Source organism: Dermacentor andersoni, chromosome 9 (assembly GCF_023375885.2).
Source record: "Dermacentor andersoni chromosome 9, qqDerAnde1_hic_scaffold, whole genome shotgun sequence".
Taxonomy (NCBI): domain Eukaryota; kingdom Metazoa; phylum Arthropoda; class Arachnida; order Ixodida; family Ixodidae; genus Dermacentor; species Dermacentor andersoni.
The window spans coordinates 69,741,329-69,763,553 of NC_092822.1; the positions used below are offsets into that span (position 1 = coordinate 69,741,329).

A 22,225-nucleotide genomic window follows, 5' to 3' on the forward strand; every position below is an offset into this window, starting at 1 on the left:
GGAGGCTAAATTCACTTTTTAACCGCAGTGCGGCGCTGCCGCAGTGTGACGGTTGACGGTGAGTCACGTTGTGTTGCTGTGAGCGGTGAAAGTGCTCGTTGCAGTTACATGGTAACTTAATCATATTTTCGAAGTGCCTAAACAAACTGTGATCCGTACCGTGTGCATTAACCATCAGGAAACCTCTGGACTCGTGTAACGCCATTAGTTCGCCTTATGTTTCCTGTGATACGCCAGTGTCTTATGTGTACTACAGCGCTCGTCCGAGCTGCCTTTGTTCTCGCCTGTCCGCGTTCGCTCGTGGAATACCTGGTACTGTGGCTTCGAATTATGGTGCGTGGAAGAATTTGTTGAAAGTTGTGCTTTCGTGCGCTGGTGTTCATCGGCAATTCGACAGTGTTCGCGCCGGAAAGAGCGTCGTCGCGTGTTGCCTGCGAGACGAAGAAGCCGTTTGCTGACCACATTGAAGGTAAGCAGGTCTGACGCTTGCGCGCATTCTCGCAGCTTTTGGTTCATGTAGTAAGCTTTGTAGAACGACAACAGAACACTTTCTGAGCGTACGTTGACTATGTTGCTGTGCACATTTAGCAAAGCGTTTCACGAGGGGAGTTTCCGTGAAATGTATTATTTCTTACCGCTTACTTGCTTTATGGAGTGATGTGCTACCACCGCTGATTGTTCGGACTTAATGGGCAAATATTTACGTAAACGCTGAAAGTTACTGTTTTCTCGGTAGTTTCCCGGCAAGAAATTCTTCCGTAGATAAGAATTTCCGCAAGTTACGTGTGTAATGCATGTCGATGTGTCACGGGCATCGCGAGTTGGCACGCGACTACGATGTTTGACACTTGAACATATATTAGCTTGTGTGAAGATTACTTTATTGATAGTGTTCAGTTTGAAGTCCAGCTTCGCGAGAACTTGTCTGCATTGTTAGTGTTCTTCGACGTGCTCGCGTATTTCTTTTATATTGTAGGGCAAATATAGACCGACATTACAACAGCGAAATTTCTTTTTAATCGAGGCATGTCAATCAGACGCTCGTTTTCATTAATATTTTCATCCGAAGAACAGGATGTCAGTTCCTGCGATTGTTAAAGACAGTGGCTTGTAGCACTGCCGAATAAGGGATGCGATTTTCTTGCGATGCTTTGCGCTGGATGTTTGAAACTGTTATAACCCACCTTCCACGGCTGGCTGTTCTAGTTAATAACGATAGCGGAATGTCGGTCAGATCAATGAGCAAAAGGAGTAGCATCGGAAAAGGGATCGCTACGAAATCGCGGCCTAGGTTTTAGACCCTTCGTAAACGATTGTTCATTTGATTAACTAGATATTTAAGTTTTGGTGATAATTTCCCAGGTAGTCTGATGTTTGCGGCTGGTTTTATTCCCGCCTGAATTTTACCATATAACAGTGTAACCACTTGAGATATAACTATGAGACATCTGTACAAGCAGGCACACAAAGATTTGTTGGCCAGTTGCCTACTCCTAAAGGTCATGCACTGCTTAGCAGCTGCTGCAGAAATGTTTAACAGAATTTGTGAGCAATTTAATACCTGAGCGGACTGGCAGCTCAGTCTGTTTCAAACAGTTAGTTAAAAGCTTCTGTGTTGCCCTGATGTCTTTATGAGCTGTTTTTGACTGCTCCACGTTTCTTAGCTGTGTGCATACAGGCCAGGCTGTTCTTCCGTATATGAATATTTTTGGATAAGTGAAAAAGATTGGCTTTTGTTTTGTTTTTCAGGTGCCTTGTGAGCTGTCACCCAAGCACCACATTCCAGAGGTCTGCTGTGAGCAGACGTGGCAGTTTGAAGTAACATCCAGATAGTCCAATAAACTGTTCGTAGTTTCAGACAAACCTTTGCAAAGTATAGTCAAAACGTTCTTTTAAAAGTGCAAGCACTGATCCAAACTGACCTTTCCATCCAAACATTACATTTTATATTAGTAATAAAGACATAACTAGAACAGCAGCACTGCAGTGAAGAACGTAGTGGTACTCCAAGTGTTATACTGAAATAATCTATGAAGTCTAATTAGTTTGTAATTTTAGAACAAATTGGCATGAATTTCTGTGCCATAGCAGACTTCCAATCCGTGCGCTGCATCATGTAGGGAACAGTAACCTTACAATGAAAACCAATGCAAAACTTTTTAACTCAGGAAAAGTTTATAAATATAATATGTGTACTCGGAACTCGTCATCTATGCATGTCTACGTAAAATACAGGATTTAATCACTGCGGCCACATAAAGGATGCATAAAGGTAGGACACACGAAGGAAACATAAAAGCAGTGGCCAAATTTCAACATGGAGGAAGCATAAAGTACGGTAACATAAGGGATACATAAAGGGAGGACACATGAAGGAAACATAAAAGCAGTGGCCAAATTTCAACATGGAGGAAACATAAAGTACGGTAACCTAAGGGATACATAAAGGGAGGACATATGAAGGAAACATAAAAGCAGTGGCCAAATTTCAACATGGGGGAAACATAAAGGACATTTCCTCATGTGAACTGCGGGAAACATACAGTAAACATAAAGGACATAACCATTTTCATAAGGGTGGCTTTCTCAGAAAGCCGTGCGAAGACGCGAGTTTTTTATTCGCAGTTGAAGAAAAATTCATCCTGGTCCGGTGAATTGAAAACGGGACCAACGCCTTTCCGGGGTGGTCGCTCTACCGTCTGCTAACCAGAAGGCTAGTAGGTTTTCGGAACAAGGACGAATTATTCGACCTCTCGAAGCATACGTAGGATAAATGTGGCATCGTGCGGAAGCTCGCAGAATGGAGGAAAGTTTCTTCATCCGAGTGGATTACCATTTTTTTCCTGTCATAAACTTTGCGCCCCTTTGCTCGTTTGCGCACAACTGATATTCCACATGTCCTTCCCACGGTTGTCCTTCCTACGAATAGACCTCCAGCTAATACTCAGCACTTGCGCTCTTCCGTATTCCCGTGGCTATAGCGCTTTTATTTTTGTTTTCGGAATGTTGATCCTCAACCAAATAGTTTAAGTTCGCACTGTTGTATTGGTAAATGCTTATAGTAAGTGACAATTTCATTAAATACTGGCGTACCGCCAGTAAGCAATGAAATTGTCTAGACCCGTAAAAATAGCTTTTTTTTTGCATAGAAATCAGCAAAAATGCGAGAAAACGCTTTGAAATTTGCGACCCACTTACACTGCGGTTTTGCTAGGAAATTCATGAAAGCGAAGGATAGATTTCGACTTCTCCGCTATAAAGAGAGAAAGATCAAGACGGAAAAGCAGGGTAGGTTAATTAAGTATGTGCCCGGTTGGCTACCCGAAACTTGGGGAAAGCGGGAAAATAAGTAAGAAAAAGAAAAGATAAGAAAAATGACAGAGTGGCAGTTATTGTGAACACACTCGCAGTGGAGCGTTCGCTGAAAGTTCCGAGCGTTCGTAAAGTCCAGGCGCCTTCGAGAAACGCAATAGGGCTAGTTATCGGCATTTGATCGGCACCCGCGAATTAAATGAAAACAAAGGTTTGAAAGAATGCTTCACATTTTTGCCGCTTGTAACCAGCCCTTTTTTGCACCTAATAAGCTATAAGATAAAGTATAGAATGAATACTTTACCGGACCAAAGTTTTTTTTTTTTTTTTTTTTTTTTATCCGGATCACAGGGTATCACTGCGATCCGGATACTCGGCCTGCACGAATGCTTTTCCGAGAATGCATGTCGAGATTTGTGGAAATTCAGAAAGCACAAGATTGTGTACCTGCGTGGCTGTCAAGGGTGGAACCCCTGACTGCGCTCAAAGAATTTAGTCAGCCCCTGTATGGCTGACACTTGGTGCTGAAAACTTGCTAATTTATCTTGTTTTCTCAAATGTCATTTGTTGTTTGATATAGAAGTACAAAACAGGCAATAAATAAATAAATAAATAAATAAATAAATAAAGACCGGACCAAAGTTATCTATAGCGTAGCTCTTCATTCGCTGTCTCCTTAAAGTCGCGTTAACACGGTACTTATGTGCAACACTTCCTCGTTCAAGGACGCGTCCCGCGCAAATCGTAGGCGAAAAAGAGCATGGTAAAAGGTATACACAGTTACGAGGCGGCGGCTCATACCAGCCCGGCGGGAGGCATTTAAAGGCGATCGCAACACTCCCCCCTCCCCCTCCTCGCTTTCCTCTCCCCACGCACTTACCGACCCACACTCCATACAGATCGGCTAGTCGGCGCGCCGCCAAATTACACTCCACTCATTGCCCCGCAGCCCCGGAGGCATTTCTGCGTATAATGGAGAGAACGCGCAGAACACATCCACGCCTAAATTAGGTGCAGTCATCATCCAGGCGGGCATTCCTTTTTTTTCTAGGCCACTCTTACCTTCGCGGCAGCCTCCCCCCCCCCTCTTCTCTCTCTTTTCTTTCGTGGAAGACCGCGCACTTCCTGCTGTGTGTATGCGTCTATAGATTTTGCGCAGAGCGCATTTTTATATTTCTATCTTTAGTATAGCTTGTATTCTCTACGCTATTCAATGAGAGTGCACATGCGTGTTAGCGTACAGGTGCCGCTCTATAGCTGCCCCCCCCCCCCCCTTTCAAGGTCGTTAGGGGGTCCGCTTCTGGGAGCTGCACGGGGGAGCGGCTTTCAATTGTGAACGCCGCTCAGTCAGCGTATATTCACTGTAGTCTGCAGACACGGTAACTTCTTGTAAACGTGCACTTTGTCACGCTTTCATGTTGCCGGAGTCTCCGCGCTTGAAATAAAATTAACGCCTAATAAAAGTGGCGTGGATGTTATTAAAAGAAGCGGTGTCGAAATCATGGCGGCCGTGACGTGTTTCCGCCTCCTGCAATCGATTCCGGCGCCCGCCCGCCGCGAGAAAGCGTGGAGCTTTCGAGATCTGCTTCTGTTGTTCGGAGGAGACCGTCGCTGGCGGGTGGATTTGGACGCCACCTATTCGCTGGGCGGTGTCACCCGACCTCAGCGCAAACCGTCACGTTATGCACGCTGTAACGTGACAGGTGGCTACGCAGTTAAATACTGTTGGGAAACTTTACTGGGACTGATGGAAACTCTAGGCTTAATAATAGCCTTATTTAGCGCAAACTGTAACATCATTTGAGCATCATTTGGGCCGAGCAGTGATAATCACCTAAATGATAGGCAGCTTCTATGATCTCACCGTAATTATGGGCGCAGCAGTTACATATTGTTGTCTCTTGTAATTTTTTTTTACAATTCGTGTGGAAGTATACGTCATCGTAATACGTCAACGTAAAGGATAGGCTTGAAACCAAGAATTACCCCGGTGTCATTTACAAGATACCATGCGCAGACTGCAGCTGCAGCTACATCGGTGAAATCGGCAAATTCACGAGAAGATTAAAAGAGCACCAAAGGGACGTCTCCAACAAGAAAAGAGTCTCGAACGCCCTTGCCGAACACGCCGATAATCGCAGTCACCGCATCGATTGGGAAAACGCTGCTATAGTAGCTAGGGAAAAGAATTCGATGACGCCACTCTTGTTAGAATCTTTATTTATTCAAACTACTGACAACAGTATCAACAGGACTGATGGAAATCTTCCTGCCAACTACACCCGTTCCCTACGTCACATTTTGGCATAAAAACGACTTGCGGCTCTTACCCGTCTTTAGTGTGATCAAGGAACCCGTACGGGTCCCGAAAGGTCTCTGTGTTATTTTCACCTTGACTTGGTCAGTGACCGCAATTTCTTCATCAAAAGAAAAGAGGCAGCTATGTAATGAAACGCAGATAATTGTGTTTTGCGCAGATTTTGCGCAGATGTTGTGGCGTGTATGTAGTCAACTATGTGTACTCCGCATAGAGAAGGGGATAATGCACAGAAAGATATAGAAGGAGTGCAGGATAAAGGAAAAAGTCAGGATAGTATAGGATCCAGCACTGTAAATTTACTTGCGCCCTTAAAAGTGAGAAATGGTGTAAATCTGTCTATAACTCACACACCAAAAAATGGTGTAAGGATTTGAGAGACTTACACCATTCTTTTTTAAGGGTGCAAGTTATTTTACAGAGCGGTATGTACTGGTGACACAGATGTAACGGTGCTGGTGTAAATAGGGTGGGGCTTGTTTAAAGTTTAATGTTTGAGTGAAGACACACAGGAAGAGGCCATACCACTTTCACGGTCCGACGCAGCCAGCAGATTTCGAGTGCTTGCACGGGAGATCACGCTCTCTCTATGGTGCACACCAAGCAGCCAGACCAACCGGAGCAATCGTCAATACGACCTGCCCTCTTTGATGCATCTCTGTATGCCAACTGGACTCCGCCGAAGTGAGGCCACTCTGCTTTATCGCTTATGGCTAGGGGTGGCCTTCACGAAATCTTACTCATTTCGCATTGGAATGGCGGACAACGCTCTCTGCAATGCCTGTCTTTGCGAGAAGACGCTAGAACACATTCTGTGTAACTGTCCTGAATATAATGTTCAGAGACAGGCCCTGGCGTCCGTTCTAACGCACCTTGACAATAGACCATTGTGAGTTGCAACTACTTTCACATATCGCCGACAGAAGACATCGCAGCTGAAGGCGACGAAGGGACCACTTCGGTCTATGAAAGAGATGGGCTTGGACAAGCGGCTGTGACAGTGATGTCAGGTACCGCGCAAGAGTGACGGACTGTAACTATTATAACGATGTGTGCGCTGTGTTATGTGCTCTCTGTCCCTCTCCTCCCCATCTTTCATCACCTCATCCCGCTCCCATGTGTAGGGTAGCAAACCGGTTAAGCTAAAGTGGTTAACCTCCCTGCCTTTCCTTCTCCACCTTTTCCTTCCTTCCTTAGTGTTTGAGGTTGCCGTGCATACTAGTTGCATATCAACTATTATGCTCGCTACTTCTAGCGTTTTTTTTAGGGGTGGGAGAAGGAAGCACAGCCCGTTCTACTGAAATAACAAAGTTAGAAGAGGAGCACTGCAACTCACCTGTGGGCGAGAACTCGGTCACTTCCTCCTGCTTGGTCTGGCTCTGAAAGCAAAGGGAAAAGACCAAACGTTTGTTGTAGGTGTCGCTCACATTGATACACAGTGCAACCCAATTGTGACGATACCACTTATGGTGTAAAGAAATACCGCATGCAGCGAAACTTTTGCAGTGAAGCAGCAAGAATGTTAGGACAAGAAAAGCTGTACACAAGGAGTTTCACCCTGAAAGTCGAATATAAGCTGAATATAACTGAGTGTAATGGAATAAAATGCAGCTGGACGTTTTCGTTTAACAAAAGCTTTTCACAACACTCGGTAAGGCCGACTACATCGCAGTGCATAGTTTCTGTTCAGGAGACGCAGCAGGGTGGTGTAGTGGTTCAGCGTACTCGCACGACTTAATTTTACTCTAGTTGTCGTAACAAGAAATTAATTTCAGCAACCTGCGGTTCCTTAACGTGCACGCACATAGCACACAGTGCGCGAGGGCAGCTCCATTCCGCCCCTGTCCGAATATGGCGGCCGTTGCCGGAAATCATCCCCCTCCGCCATCGCGAATTTGTTATCAGCTGCGGGGCCTCGCAGACACCATGGCGGGTAGCCAATTCGAGGTTGCGTCGTCTTCTTGAAAACTCGCATTTCGCATCTTCAGACGTTCGGCTCTCTCTGTTGCGAATCTCGTCCCGGCATCTTCAACCGTTTGCGTGTACTTGGCGATCGTTCAAGTTTGCCCAAGTCAGCATGTACGTTACGTTTTACGTAACTTACTACGAATCCCACTTCCTCGGGCCTAACTGCTAGTCGGATACGTGGACAGGAAATAGAAAACGGGGCGGCAATTCAGTGGTGCCGCAACTACTGATTTAAAAAAAAGAAAAAGAAAACATATGTGATTCAGTCATGCAGCCTCGCAAACTGCTCATTTTCGGCGTCTTGGGAAAAAAAAAAAGAATGATAGCGAAACCTACTGCTTTTGAAAAATGTTTATTCTCTTTCTGCTACTTTCTGCATATTATACAACGTTTTTTAATACCGGGTGTTTCAGCGAACACATTCAACAATTTCTTTAACTTGCCTGTTGCACATAGCACGATTTTAGTCCGTGAGCTGGCCTACTCGAAGAGGCGGGCATTGCTTTGACAAAAACTTGAAACGCGTAATCGACTAGTTAACCTACAATCATTAATTAGGCTTTTAACTAATTAACTCATGGCAAATGTTTCAGTTTACAAATTCGAGCGAGTGAAACTGCAAGGCATATCCACTTGAAAAGAACTGTGCGGATGACACCATTTACGAGATATGTGCCCTCAAACTTGCGATGAAAATGCGCTGGCGTTCCACTTTCTTAACAAAACGTCGTCTTATGCATTCAAGCACAGTAACTGGAACGCCAGTGCATTTCACCGCAAGGCTCGGGAGTTAATATCTCGAAACTGCTGTCATCCTGAGAATTCGTTCCAAGTGGATCCGCCTTGCGAACTCACCAGCTAGAATTTTGTAAATTGCATTATGTGCCATAAGGTAAATAGTTACAAACATAACGAGTGTTTTTGTTAATTATGTGACCATGTATTTCAATTTGTAAATTGCAATATGTCATAAGGTAACTAGCGAGAACTTAATTAGTAAAGTTTCGTTAATTGGTGATTATGTATATCACTTTTTTTTTTGCAAATAATGTCCGCCTCTTCGAGTAGACCAGCTTATGGAATTGTTATTTGCCACGGGCAATTTGTTTTAAAAAAAAACGAGTCTTCGCTGAAACACGCGCGGTATATAACTGCCAAAGCGCGATTAAGTTTCACTCCTCACTATTCCTTTTTATTTTCATTTTTGGGATTAAGCATATAAAGTCCTAAACGCGCAGAACGCTTCAGATTTCAGGTACCAGGTGTCACCTGAGGCTCTTTGAAAATTGGTTTGAAGGTTGGAACAAAACGTAGTTTAAATAACTAAGGTGGTCGAGACTTCCTTGCGCACTGTGTAGTGTTGCTTTCATTTTTTCACAACGCGCACCCGCGCCAAGAACTTTGGAGATCATTGTGTTGTGTTCTTATGCTTCGCAGACGGCACATTTGACAGGGTAGCATATAGTACACAGCCAATGTCACATGCTGCAGCTTGGTATAGTTACAGCAGCAGTGCGTTGTGTTTGAGGCATACACAGTGCTATAGTTACGTAAAACAGCCTCAGTGCAGATTGGAACCTTCATCTCGGTCTTCCGTGCACAGCCATGACTTTGAATATGGCTAGCGATATAACAAGCACTTCCTTGTGCACGTCTCGCTAAACAAACTTCAGTTTCACTCTGGTGATATTCTGCCATTTTCACCTGCACCTTTTGCGAACATTACCAAGTTTCGGAAGTAATAGGAGTCACTGATTAAAAATTTTGCTCCTGGCGCACTTCTCTTCAAGTAAATACACAAGTAGCATAAGCCACACTTGTCTGGCAGACAAAGGCCCCAATTGACTTCACACACTTCGAACTTTGCCTGCATATTACCAGGCTCATTCACATTACCCGTAAGGTGCCCCTTAATTTTGCTAAATGTAAAACAAGGTGCCTTTCTTATAGTACACGGAGGACACCGGAGAAACAATCAATACGAGTCTCGTAGAACGCGAGCAACACTATATTTACCCCGAATACACTCACTGATTATGCAAGGTTTCGCAAGAGATTCTAGCAACGCTATCTTCACGAATAACAATTACTACACCGGTTTATTTGATTCCGTAGGTGTTCTTTACCGTTCTTGAATGGACGCTGCGGAGCAGTAATAAATCTTTACGCCAGCCATCATTTCCTGAAATGTTCCATTACGCGCAGGTTACAATCCGCGCCAGCAAGAACTTTAGGACGCCTCTGTGTTGCCAGGATCAGGATACAGAATCTATTAATGTCTCCCGATTATATATATATATATATATATATATATATATGTGAAGAAAAAAGAGTACGACGTACGTTGAATAAGTACAGTATATTGCACTGACATCTCGGCAGGTGGACCAGTGCAATATCCTGTACGTCGTACAAGAAAGAAGAGTACGTCGTACTCTTCTTTCTTCATTTACTATTGGGGCCAGCGTGATTTCCTCATCCTCAAACCATAGCTACACAAACACACACACACACACACACACACACACACACACACACACACACACACACACACACACACACACACACACACACACACACACACACACACACACACACACACACACACACACACACACGCACGCACGCACACACGCATATATATATATGGAATGGCATGTTTCCCTTTACCTCGCGTGTGTGCGTGCGTTTATGCGTTTGCAGCAATTACAGAAATGTGTGAGAAGCATCGAGGCAAGAACGCCTCGCTGCAGTGACTGCGAGAGGGCGAGCGTGAGTCTCTGTGTAGTAAGGGGCGATTAGCGTATTGGCCGAAGAAAAAACAGGGAAGAGATTGACAGAACCGGAGTCATTGCAAGTGTTGGTAGTGGTATACATAGTGGTCATAGATGTTTTGAATTCGAAAGTGAAGATTGAGATCATGTAGGAAAAAAGGCTAGATAGCAAGTAAAACCCGATTAACTCAAGCAGGCTACGGCAGTATTTGTCCCCGTCCCTTTTCCGAAGGGAATGCCAGTAAACATCATCATCGTCAACACGAGTACTGTACGGTGGCGTCCGGAGCACAATGCGTTTCGACGCACCACCGTGACGAGGCAATGAACGGACACTTTCAATATTCCTCGTTTACAAAATGGCATTTTTCGCGTACAGAACGAAACACGATGTGTCGGAACATTTTGTCATTTCCACGCCACGGCTGCTCCATGTCGTACTCCAAGTAGCACGAGAGTTAGCAGCCGTGCACATGTCAAGGTGGTTAGAAAAAAACAAAACAAAAAACAAGTGGCCCAGTTGTTCGCAAATTTTATTGCGATAAACGATGACGATGCGGCCAGCCGTTTCGCGTTGCAGCTCGCATACGTCCTAGTCCGATTGCGTTGTAGAATACGCGCACAAACACGCACGCATTGACTGACAGAAGCGCACGGACGCCGGGGCTCTTCGATTGGTCACCGGGCTGCCCGAGACGCTCGGTACGCCGAGGCTCAGTGACTAAATGCAGCACCACCTCGTGGCCATCTTGGACCAGCCCGGGACGACAAACTGAATAAACTCGGGCACACGAACGAACGCACACATGCACTCGACAGACTCGCGTACTCATACGTAGCGCAAGCGTGCTGTAGACATCCAACTCAAGCAAATACTCGAATGAACAGAGAGGAACACACACACACACACACACACACACACACACACACACACACACACACACACACACACACACACACACACACACACACACACACACACACACACACACACACACACACACACACACACACACACACACACACACACACACACACACACACACACACACACACACACACACACACACACACACACACACACACACGCACGCACACACACACACACACACACACGCACACACACACACACGCACACACACACACACACACACACACACGCACACACACACGCACGCACGCACACACACACACACACACACATATGAACGTGCTCCTCAACAGCGACGCGTACAACGTCTGCCCAGGACGACTGCGGCGATGTGGGCCAGACCGGTAATTGGGTCGGGCCCGACCAACCCCTCGACGTCTGTTCGCCTCTGCAGAAAAAAAAAAGGGGGGGGATGCAATGAGAGTGCCCCCTCGCGAGTGAGCGCGCTTTCACGAGGATCGCGTGTAGCAGCCGCTGACAGTCGACCGAGCTGAGACTCGCCCCAACTGAGCGCCGCGCGCAATAATAAACCGGCGGAATTTAGTACGGCGCCTACACCCATGCCTTCTCCCTCCTCTCGTCAGGGCGCGCGAGCCGTGTTGATTAACTGCCGTCGAGGGGCCGATATTTCTCTTTGACGAGCACCCGTGAATTCCAGAAACGGGAGCGTTATCTTGTGCCGAGCAAAGCCTGTTGGAGACCGACGATTTTTCGCCGGATACGTCGACACCGGTGAAAGGCAGCATACGTGTTCTTTTTTTTAATCTTTCGGCTCGTATATACCATAGGACGGCCATCTTGGGTTTGTCACACGAACAGTTTATCGATTCTCTAAATTCTGTGCGCAGTGATGTCTAATTAACGTGGTTGTGAATTAAAACAGCGTGTAGAACCGACTGTGTTTCATCCGACAGTTGTTAAAATCGTTATATGTGTCATATACACTTGCATCATGCAGATTAATGTTTTTTGTATCAGATAGATAGATAGATAGATAGATAGATAGATAGATAGATAGATAGATAGATAGATAGATAGATAGATAGATAGATAGATAGATAGATAGATAGATAGATAGATAGATAGATGCAGACAGGTCGACCTGCGCTAGTTCGTTCTAGTCTGCGACTCTGCTTTGGGAAAGAGGGAAAGTGAGTGAAAGTACTGGAATGGATGGTGATGATACGAGAAGTGGAGAGTGCTTATGTACATTAGACGGTGGCCCTACTAGAGCTGCTAGTCTAGCTGGTTGTCCTGCAGAAACTTCAACAGCTCTCGAGTTATCCGCGTTGAAGGCGCAGTGCCAGGATGTGCGTGGACCGATAATAGCCTCATCCGACAGTGGTTGCATGCCAGCGCTGGCTAGGTAACTATCCAACGTCCTTCGCTCCAGCGAAGGACGTTGGGCTGCTGGGCAATCGCACAATATGTGTTCCAACGTTTCAGGCATCTAACATTGTTCGCAGTCAGAGCTGTTGGACTGGCCGATAAGGTGTGCGTAGCGGCGGGTGAAAGAAACGCCCAACCGAATCCTGCGTAGCAATGACGCTTTTCTCCGCGTAACCTTCGGGGGCAAACATAATTTACCATCTGGGTCGATCATATGTAGGCGTCAGTGGAAGTTGTCAGGGTGGGCTCTGTATGCCTTTGTAATATCATGCATGAGCACTTTGATATAGTTGGTGTCATGCCGCGAGTAGGCAATCCGTACTTCATCAGAGGAAGGGGAGGCCGATCTTGCCTCACTGTCAGCGAGTTCATTGCCAATCACACCACAGTGAGCAGTCACCCATTGAAAAGCGATACGTGGCAACCTCGCTTGGCAGTGTGATGAATTTCGGCGATTTCCAGCACGAGCAGGTAATATGGTCCTTTATTTAAAAAGCATTTTAGCGTCTGCAACGCTGATTTGGCATCGCAGAACACCGTCCATCTATGAGGTGTGTGCGTCGTCATAAAATCGACATCCTCCCGTATTATCACCACTTCCGCAGTCGTAGATGTCGATTTGTGGTCCAACTGAAATTGCTGAGTAATGCAAAGTTGCGGTATAACAAATTCCGCCGTTGTGGCAGATGGTGTGACCGAACCATGGGTATATACTTGTACAGTCCCACTATATAACGTAAATAGATGGGACAGAGTGAGCTGCTTCAAGCCAATGGAAGAAAGGTCGAATTTCTTCGTGATTCCGGGTATTTGAAACCTCACTACTGGTCTCGGTAATGTCCAGGGAGGTGTCTCGGGGATGTTGATGGCCTGGAACGTTGGAGGTTTAATGCTTGCCTGACATGCAATTGCTTCAGAAAAAAGCACAGCCAAGTTTGGTTCTTGGAAGTAATGACAAAGGATGGTGTGAGTGTCTGGTCAGCCGGTGAAAATGGGTTCGTGCAGGTTTTCAAGACCTGGATACGTCGATCGGGCAAGCCCCTGTTACCGCTATGGTGCCCTCAGTTGACATGCAGCATGGCAAGCCAAAGCATATCAGCAGTGCTGGTGCCTGAAGACTCTCCGACGTGTGCTTTCGCATCCGATAATTGCTTAAATAGAGCTATGTCTCACTTGGCTTTCACTTTTCATGAGCGTTCACTTCAGTTCTCACGAAAGACGGCGCTAAGCGTCTACATGGCTGCTACATTTTCCCGTGCTTCCAGCAAAAAAAAAAAAAAAAAAGAAGCGTAGCGAGAGAGCGGTAAGAAAGAAACAAATATAAATTCCTCCTGTCATCTTTTATCTGTCCCGCATTATCCTCACAAATACGTTTTCTGTGTCCCTATTCGCTGGCTCGTTGTGTTGGCCACGAACCGCTTTCGTAGAGAAATTAATGTCCGGAACAAATATGCATGTACGGGGTGGCGTCCGCTGTGGATTAATTTGTGCGACGTATTTAGCCGAACACAGAGGAAAATAGGCCAAACGCTGCGCTCTATGTGACCATTTCATCTCTCTCCTTCTCTGGAACTCACAGCCGGCTCTCGTAGCTCATTGGCTGACGCGATTCCCAAGGCCTTCACTGCAACACGCGTAGGTCACGAGACGGCATATAGATGACACTTCTGCTTTTCCTTTCAATAATTTAGGTGACATTGCGAGGGTGCGCTAATACGAGAGGGAACACTTAACCGGTATGTACTCAAGTAGCGATTACTTCAGCAATACGACTTCGGATTTTAATCGTTAATACTCGATAAGTGCGAATATAATTTCGAAGAGCCCTCCGTGCACGTTTCTGATGTCTTCTTTGCAGAGTGAAGTCAAGCAACATTGTCTGTACTGAATCCAAATCAGGTGATCGCTTTCACGTTGGCTCCAACTATACGTAAATCCCGCGTGCAAGAAACGTATCATTACACTGAATCATAAGGCAGCCCAAGGTCATGGCCTCCTGTGGACGCCTTCTCAGGGGATAACTAAGAGAAAAAGTATTTTGAACTCTATTACTAAGTTACCCTTGTAGAATGAGTAAAATACTAATAAGAAAGCTCTCTCATCGCGAAAGCTGGATGTTTAGTACGCTAGAAAAGACGCAAAAGTGAAGGAGGGGTGGCGACGCCACGTTGAAATTTCCGCATCTGAACTCCGTGACGTCACGGATTTTGGCATCGTCTGCTAGGGCTTAGTTTATTTTTTTTTTATCTGCACGCTGTATTCTACAAGAGTGAAAGGCTGGACTAAGCAAGTTTGAAGAACTTTCGCTGAACCACAGCGGCCAAAATACGACAAAACACCTTAAAACCCGTGACGTCATACTGACGTACCTGTGCTGCCGGTTCGGCGCGAAATTTGAAAAGAAGAAATGAAACTTTGGCTTTCGATTTCTCTGTTAATAAACAGTCTATGCCAGCGTAATTTAGAAATAAAGACAGCATAGCGTTTTAAAAGAGTACTTTATCATTCTAAGATGATTTATCGTTTCGCTTTAGTGTCCTTTTAAGGAGCTAAGGATACATGCGGATCAGTGTCGACCACCCCAGGTTCTTTCATTAACGGTACACTCGCTCATGTAAGGAGACCCCCCCCCCCCCAAAAAAAAAAAGAACGAGGGAGAAAAATGATTGTCGGAGGCTAATGCCGTGGTCTGGCACGACGTTATTACATCAGCGAAACTTAATTACTTTCTTCTTTTTTTCCAGCAACGAACCCCGACTGCAACACACTACAGCGCCACTGGTGCAGATACCTCGTGCACGCGTTTTGTCGCTATGCGGCCTCCTCTATAGGCTCCATAATAAATGGCCGGCATATTTTTGCGCGTGCTTCAGCCTCCGCCCAGTTTTCTTTCTGTCTCGAGAGCGCATTCAACCGGCAATAAATCTGCCTATATCCCGGCCGCGCTGTAACAACGTTCCTTTTTCTTTGTCTCTTTCTCTCTCTCTCTCTTTTTTTTCGGAACCCGTGAGCACGCGCGCTTTTAATCGCTTGTGACATGCTTCGAGATGTTGTTATACACGGCCCTTCGACTGCGGGTAGAAGGAGGCCCTCTGTAATGAATTAACGAATGACAAGAAAGAAGCGAAGGGACAAACAAAAGAAAACAAAAGTAGAAGAAAGAGAAAATAGAATGAGGCTACTAAAGAGCGACCTCTTTCACCGTGACGTCGCGCGCTTTGTTCCTTTCAGGGATAATTACGCGAAGGCCGGATACAAGTGGCGACAGCGCCCGGCATAGCTTTCCGTGGCGTAGCTTTCGGGACCGCTATTCTCTTTTCTTTTGCTGTTGTGTGCGCGCGTTTTCGTGACACGTCTCTCACCATCGCTCACGGATTATGAGGGTTGTAAGTGCTCCGCCTCCCGAGGGCCAAGTGGCAAGTGGCTCGTGATTGAGTGACCCTTGTAATCAGGGCAATTGAAACGCTTTTTTTCGTTATTTATTTATTAGAAGGCCCGAGTGGCGTAAAAGTTGACGTGCATTTCTTTCCACAGCCAACGTACTTCACACGGAACCTTTTCCTTTCTTCTTTTAATCGAAACTTTTTGCGGAATTGACTGGAGCGTTTCCTTTTCGCAACATAATGTACATCACGTGCCTGAGCGAAGACTGTATCTGTATGACAGCATGGGCAATTCGAGACAAAATGACAATTCTTGCTGTCTAAATTTCAATAGCAGTGACGGATGTAGGTAATTGCGTGATAATCGCCGACGCCATTATCAATTGCAAAATTTCGTGAATAGTAATTAAGTTTTAGCTAAGTATTTTATGTGGCACGGCGTAATTGCATAATTACATAATTCAATATCTCCAGCGAGCTCCACTGTTGTTCCACTTCGTGTTCCCGCACTATGGGACAAAGCCGCACGAAAAAAATAAATAAAAATAACTGCCACAGCAGTGCATTTCAGGTTCCGTCTTTTTTCTTCTGTTTCTCTCTTTCTTTCTTTTTCTTTTTTTGAGGCCGCATTTGTCAGAACTGGTAATAGCCACAAAGGTTATTGCGATGTCAGAAAAGCTGTGTGCCCGGAACAAGTTCAATAGGTGCCATCCCAAATGTCTGTGTAGGGGTGCACATTTTTCTCGTCATGTTTAATTAATGTCTAATTATTTCATGTTCACCTTTCACTCCAGTTACTTAATATTCTATTGGACACCTGAACTGTCCCGTGACCACGGCAAAAATACAAAGCAGCAGGAGAGAGGGAAAGATAAATGAGATGCGAAAGGCAGTGAGATTAAATTGAAGACAGATATCCAGTTTTCCACTCTGCACTGGGGAAGGAGTAAGGGTAGGCGGAAAGATGAGGAAGAAAGGCACACACGCGGAAAGAGAGGGATATAAAAAAGAATACAGAGAAAGGACATGATGATAATGAAATGTGGTAGAACAGCAAACAAAGTAAGATAAACGCGAGCAGTATAAATCAAGCATTCAATACGTAACTTCGCACTGTAGCAGGAACGGCTGCCAACGTTAGGTGTAATAGTGGTGAAAACTGTTTCTTATCTGCGCAAGAATGGTCTCAGGTTATGTTGTTGTTGTTGTCGACCTGAGCGGCTGTGGCGCATACCATGGCGCATATACCAGTAAGCTGATTCGGCTGATTGGCTCGATCATCTGAATCACTCAGTTCACTGACACATGGACTGGATGGTAAAATTAGGCGGATAAAATCAGGGGCATGGCTATCGTGCATACCGCAAGCCAGAGCAGTTCACCGGTCATCCGATCATAGTCGTCATGCCATCATCGCCGACCTCGTCAGCATGGCGTCGTCTTTAGCGTCCTATTGTCGTCATCGCATCAACGTTCGCGTCACGCAAGTATTTCCTCGCCTCACACGGACACGGTGTGTCAGTTGCGCTGTCCCTAAGGGTAGCCAGCTTTATCCCGCAAAAATACTTCGCATGACCGACCCCAACAGTTGCGTGGGATGTGCATAACCTTTTGACGTGGCTTGAAGCCGTGGCCGACTGGAAGACGCACTGAACCAGCGTCAAAGCGGCGGACGTTGGCGACAACTGACTGGCGGGCTAGTTGGTCCGTGGTCATATTTCAGCGTGACGTCATCGTAACCGCCATGTAGGTGAGACAGCACGGTGAGAACCTGCGTCTGTTGGCGTCTCGCGCGGTGCATGTTGTGCCGTGGTTTTGGCACCGACGCCATGGCAGCGTTCAAACCGCGTCCCTATGGCATTGAAGCAGGCTACCCGTGGCGGCGGGTACGATACGCTGACGTCATCCTAACCGCCATGTTCGAAGAACGGCACGCGTTGAGAAGGTGCCTCCGTGACGTCACGTGCAAGCTATTTATAAATGCGTGCAGCCAGCGCAACGTCTGGTTGTTCTTCGCTGTCCCGTCCCGTCTTCTAGCGCTGCATTTCTGCGGCCGACGTTGAGACGCTTCACCGACGCCGTGAGGCGCGAGATCGCGGGCAAAACGCGCCATGTGGGTCGACCTATATGATAGTCGTTCGCACTGGCTGTGACACTCGTGCAGGTTTTTTCGCCGGCCAAGATAATAGCTCTTGACTATACATACACAGACGGACTGCGAGACGCCCATTGGAGAGACGTCGTTAAAAGCTATTTTTCGACCGCATTTCGCATAGTAACGGCGCCCATATATAGATTAAAGGAAAGCCGAAGCGCACGCCTTCCACAATTCACAAATATGTGTACGCGCCACGCATCATTTGGACTCGAAATGCAGGGAAAACATTAGGAATGCATTATGCGGGGACGACGCGCATAGCTGCGGTCCTTGCAAGCTGTACATACGCGAAGGAAAGCCGCGAATTTTCCCTGTCAGAAATCACGAACTCGACTGTTACGTTCTTTTACTTTCTCCGAGGCTTTTTACCCTGCGTGTCGGTGAACTGACGCTCAAAAGTATAACACCTCAGCTTTCTTTCTTTCTTTCGAGGCGACGGGGTTTGAGGCGGCCGCGATACGCATTCAAGGTGGCCCGTTCGGAGGGCGATATAGAGAAGTCGTGACGAGGCGCTGCTCTGCACAAGGAAGCCGGCATTTTCGACTCGCGCGGCGGCGGCTATGCGGGCAGGCACACATTGTGAGAAGTCATGCGCGCCTCTCGGTGAGGGAGTTCGTCAGTCAGGCAGCGGCCCAGCGAGGGGCAACGGTCCTCGCTGTAACGTCGCAGTAACAGTGGGCACTGTGGCGAAGGCTATAGGTGTGTGGTCGTCATAGCCAATGAGAAGATTTTTTTGTCTTAGCCTGCGTCAGATATTAACGCACGCACGCACATCCATCCATCCATCCATCCATCCATCATGGATGGATGACTGCCTGCCTGCTTGCCAGCCAGCCAGCCAGCCAGCCAGCCAGCCAGCCAGCCAGCCAGCGCATAATATAACATAACGTAACATAACATAACGTTACTTAACATAAAAGAAGCGAGATCATTCAAATCTCTACTAATAATTAATTTCCTATCATCAAGTTACACGTGCACCACAACTCAACTGCTAATTACATTAACTTAGGTAATCATCCCCAAAGAATGCGTCCTGCTTGACTTTGTTTTTTTTTTTTGGCGGTAGAGCTATACTGAGGCAGTAGTCGTCCAAGCCGAGTTGCACATATTTAACACAGCGGTTCCAATGACAAGACAAAAAGCAGAGAACCATATTTGCTCCACTCTCTGTTGCTGGTCTACTTGAATGGGACCGGTAGCTAAACGATACCGATGTGAATACAGAATTCTTATCTTGGCTGGATTAGCGGTCCACGATGGCCGCGTTTTTTTTTTTTTTATGTGTCATCTCTCTTTATCTCTTTCATTTAAAGCTGAAATAAATACAAAAGCTTTCGTGCGCGCGGACGGTGGCGATCCTAAACAACACAGGGTGCCAAACACGTGCGATCCCGAAGCAACACACGGTCGGCTGAGAGAGAGAGAAAGAGAGAGAGAGAGGGAAGAAATAGAAGACCAGAACGGCGGAAAGGTTAACCAGACGCACGTCCGGTTTGCTAGCCTGCATTGGGAAAAGGGAGCATGGGGATAAAGAGAAAGAGAGAGAGCACAGTTTGGCGCACAGTTGAAGGTTCGCACCGAGTACACACACCGTTTCCAAGACCTGTCCACTTGAGGCATCTGAACAGCGCTTTCGTGGTTTTCTGTGCCATCGACGCGTACGGTCATGCTCCAAGGATCTTCATTACCGAAAAAGGTCTTGAGTCCAGCTTGTTCAATGCTGTCCGGAGAGCTTCACGCTCGATGTCGTATTGGGGGCATATACATGGGATGTGTCCAATCGTTTCTGTGGTTCCACAAGAATCGCGCATGGGTGTATCCCCCATTCCAATGCGGAACGAGTAGGCCTTCGTAAATGCGAACCCAAGCCAGAGGCAGCATAACACTGCCGCCTCAGATCGGGAACCTTTTGATGGCACTTGTAGCTTTAAGGATGGATCCAGCCTATGAAGATGACACTTCGGGAGGTTGGGAGAAGACCAGTATTTGTGTGTCGTAGATTTAGCCACGATATGAAGCTTTCTTGCCGCGTCGGTTCTGGATAAGAGGATTGGAACTGGTCGGGCTTCCAGATGGGCAGACCGGGCGGCTTCGTCGGCGAGGTCATTACCAGCAATGCCGGTATGTCCAGGTTGCTACTGGAATATAATTTCGTGCCCTTTGGTGATAGCTTGATGGTGATTTTCTCTTATTTCATATGTCAGCTGTTTATGAGTCCTATGATTTAGGGCAGAATGTAGACTCTGAAGTGCTGCCTTAGAGTCACAACAAATGAACCATTTCTGAGGTGTCTCTACGAGGAGATATTTGACAGCAGCACGCAGGGCAGCAAGCTCTGCCGCCGTTGATGTCCACATGTGGGACAGTTTGAATTTGATTGTTGTACACAGCCGGAACGACAACGGCACCTGAAGAGATGGTAGGTGAGACCGAACCGTCAGTATAGACGTGTATGCGGTCCCCGTATGTCTCATTTATTAATAGCAGCGTCATGCGTTGCAGAGCTATTGTTGAGTGATTGGCCTTCTTCTTCACGCCCGGAATTCTTAGGCGCGCCTGAGGCTGTTGCAGAGACCACAAGCGTAATGAAGGCCTTGCTGCGAGGGATGCCGTTAAGGGTGGGCCCTGGATTAATTTCCGTTCACCTGGAATTCGTTAAAGTACACCTAAAAGCACACGGGCGTTTTCGCATTCCGGTCCCAACGGAATGAAGCAGCCGCGGTCGACAACCGAAACCTCGAACCACATAGCTGCCGAGCCATCGCAATGCCGAAAAGTTCTTAAAGCTTAGCCTAACGAGCGAAAGTTAAACAAATATGAAAGAATAAAGAATATCGCTGCACAACGGAAACCGTCTGCCGCAAAGTGTTTTGAGTGAAGACGCGCTGTGTCCGGAGTAGTTGTCGATGGATCCACCTAGTCTTGTCCACGCAGACGAACATGTGTTGTGCCCGTTCGCTTTCTGTGCCTACCTTTCATGTCCCTTTGTGCCTTCGCGCTGAAACCACAGCGCATTCTGAAACGTGCGCCAGTTATTCCGCTTGCCTTTGTTAACGCTGCACGAGCGACACGCGTACAATAATAACACACGTCACTGTGAAGTCAGCTTGTACATATGATATCGCAGTTCTCAATCGTTCAAGATGTGGCCACTTCTTTTTCCTTTTTTTTTTTTTCGATGGTTCGCTCGCTTTCTTAAACGCGGTAGGCTTTCGTCCCTATTGGCAACCACCATCAGTAGCTCACGCTGCGCTGCACGCAACTAGCCAGATGGGCGCGTGAAGTCGCGCATGCTCGCGTGTGCGTGCTGTAAGTCAACGAACGCGTGTATTGTGTGCATGCTCCGATTTTTTTTTTCCACTCGCGCGAAACGTGAGGAGCGCTGTGTACGTGTGAGGTGCTGTGTTCTTCGACTGCCGCGTTCCGAACCGTTGCCGCGATGAAAAGAAAGAACTGTGGCTCGCCCTGGTGTACTCTCTCCTCTATGCAGAAACTTCAACTCTGCGTCATTTTCCAGCGGGCGGGTTTAGGTTAATGGACGACGGCTCGCACCTCCCGCCGGGGTTGCTTAGTGGCTATTGCGTTGGGCTGCTAAGCACGAGGTCGCGGGATCGAATCCCGGCCACGGCGGCCGCATTTCGACGAAATGCGAAAACACCCGTGTACTTCGATTCAGGTGCACTTTAAAAAACCCCAGGTGGTCCAAATTTCCGGAGTCCCCCAGTACGGTTGGCTTCATAATCAGATCGTGAATTCGGCACGTAAATCCTCATAGGTTTAGCGGTTCGCACCACGTCTCTCAAGCCTACGTGTTCGTGATCAGCTGTTGCTATGGTATAGTGAAAGAGAGAAACGTGTCTTAATTAACCAAATTTAAAAAAAAAAAGTGGTTTAACTTTGTGTTATACGTTACCGCGATGCCCGATAAGTTAGGACCACTGCGCATGCGCCGTTTTTCCTCGCAATAGACGTGCAGCGAGGTCAACGTTC

The 22,225-nt window shown here is 46.7% G+C and overlaps 1 protein-coding gene across 1 annotated transcript in view; it reads right to left on the reverse strand.

Annotated features, from left to right (window-relative positions):
* LOC126528232 (uncharacterized) overlaps window positions 1-22,225 on the reverse strand; it is a 160,594-nt gene that overhangs the window by 62,675 nt on the left and 75,694 nt on the right. The window contains exon 2 of the mRNA XM_050176117.2: window positions 6,966-7,008. Coding sequence (XP_050032074.1) covers window positions 6,966-7,008 — 43 coding nt within the window. The remainder of the gene's footprint in view (window positions 1-6,965; window positions 7,009-22,225) is intronic.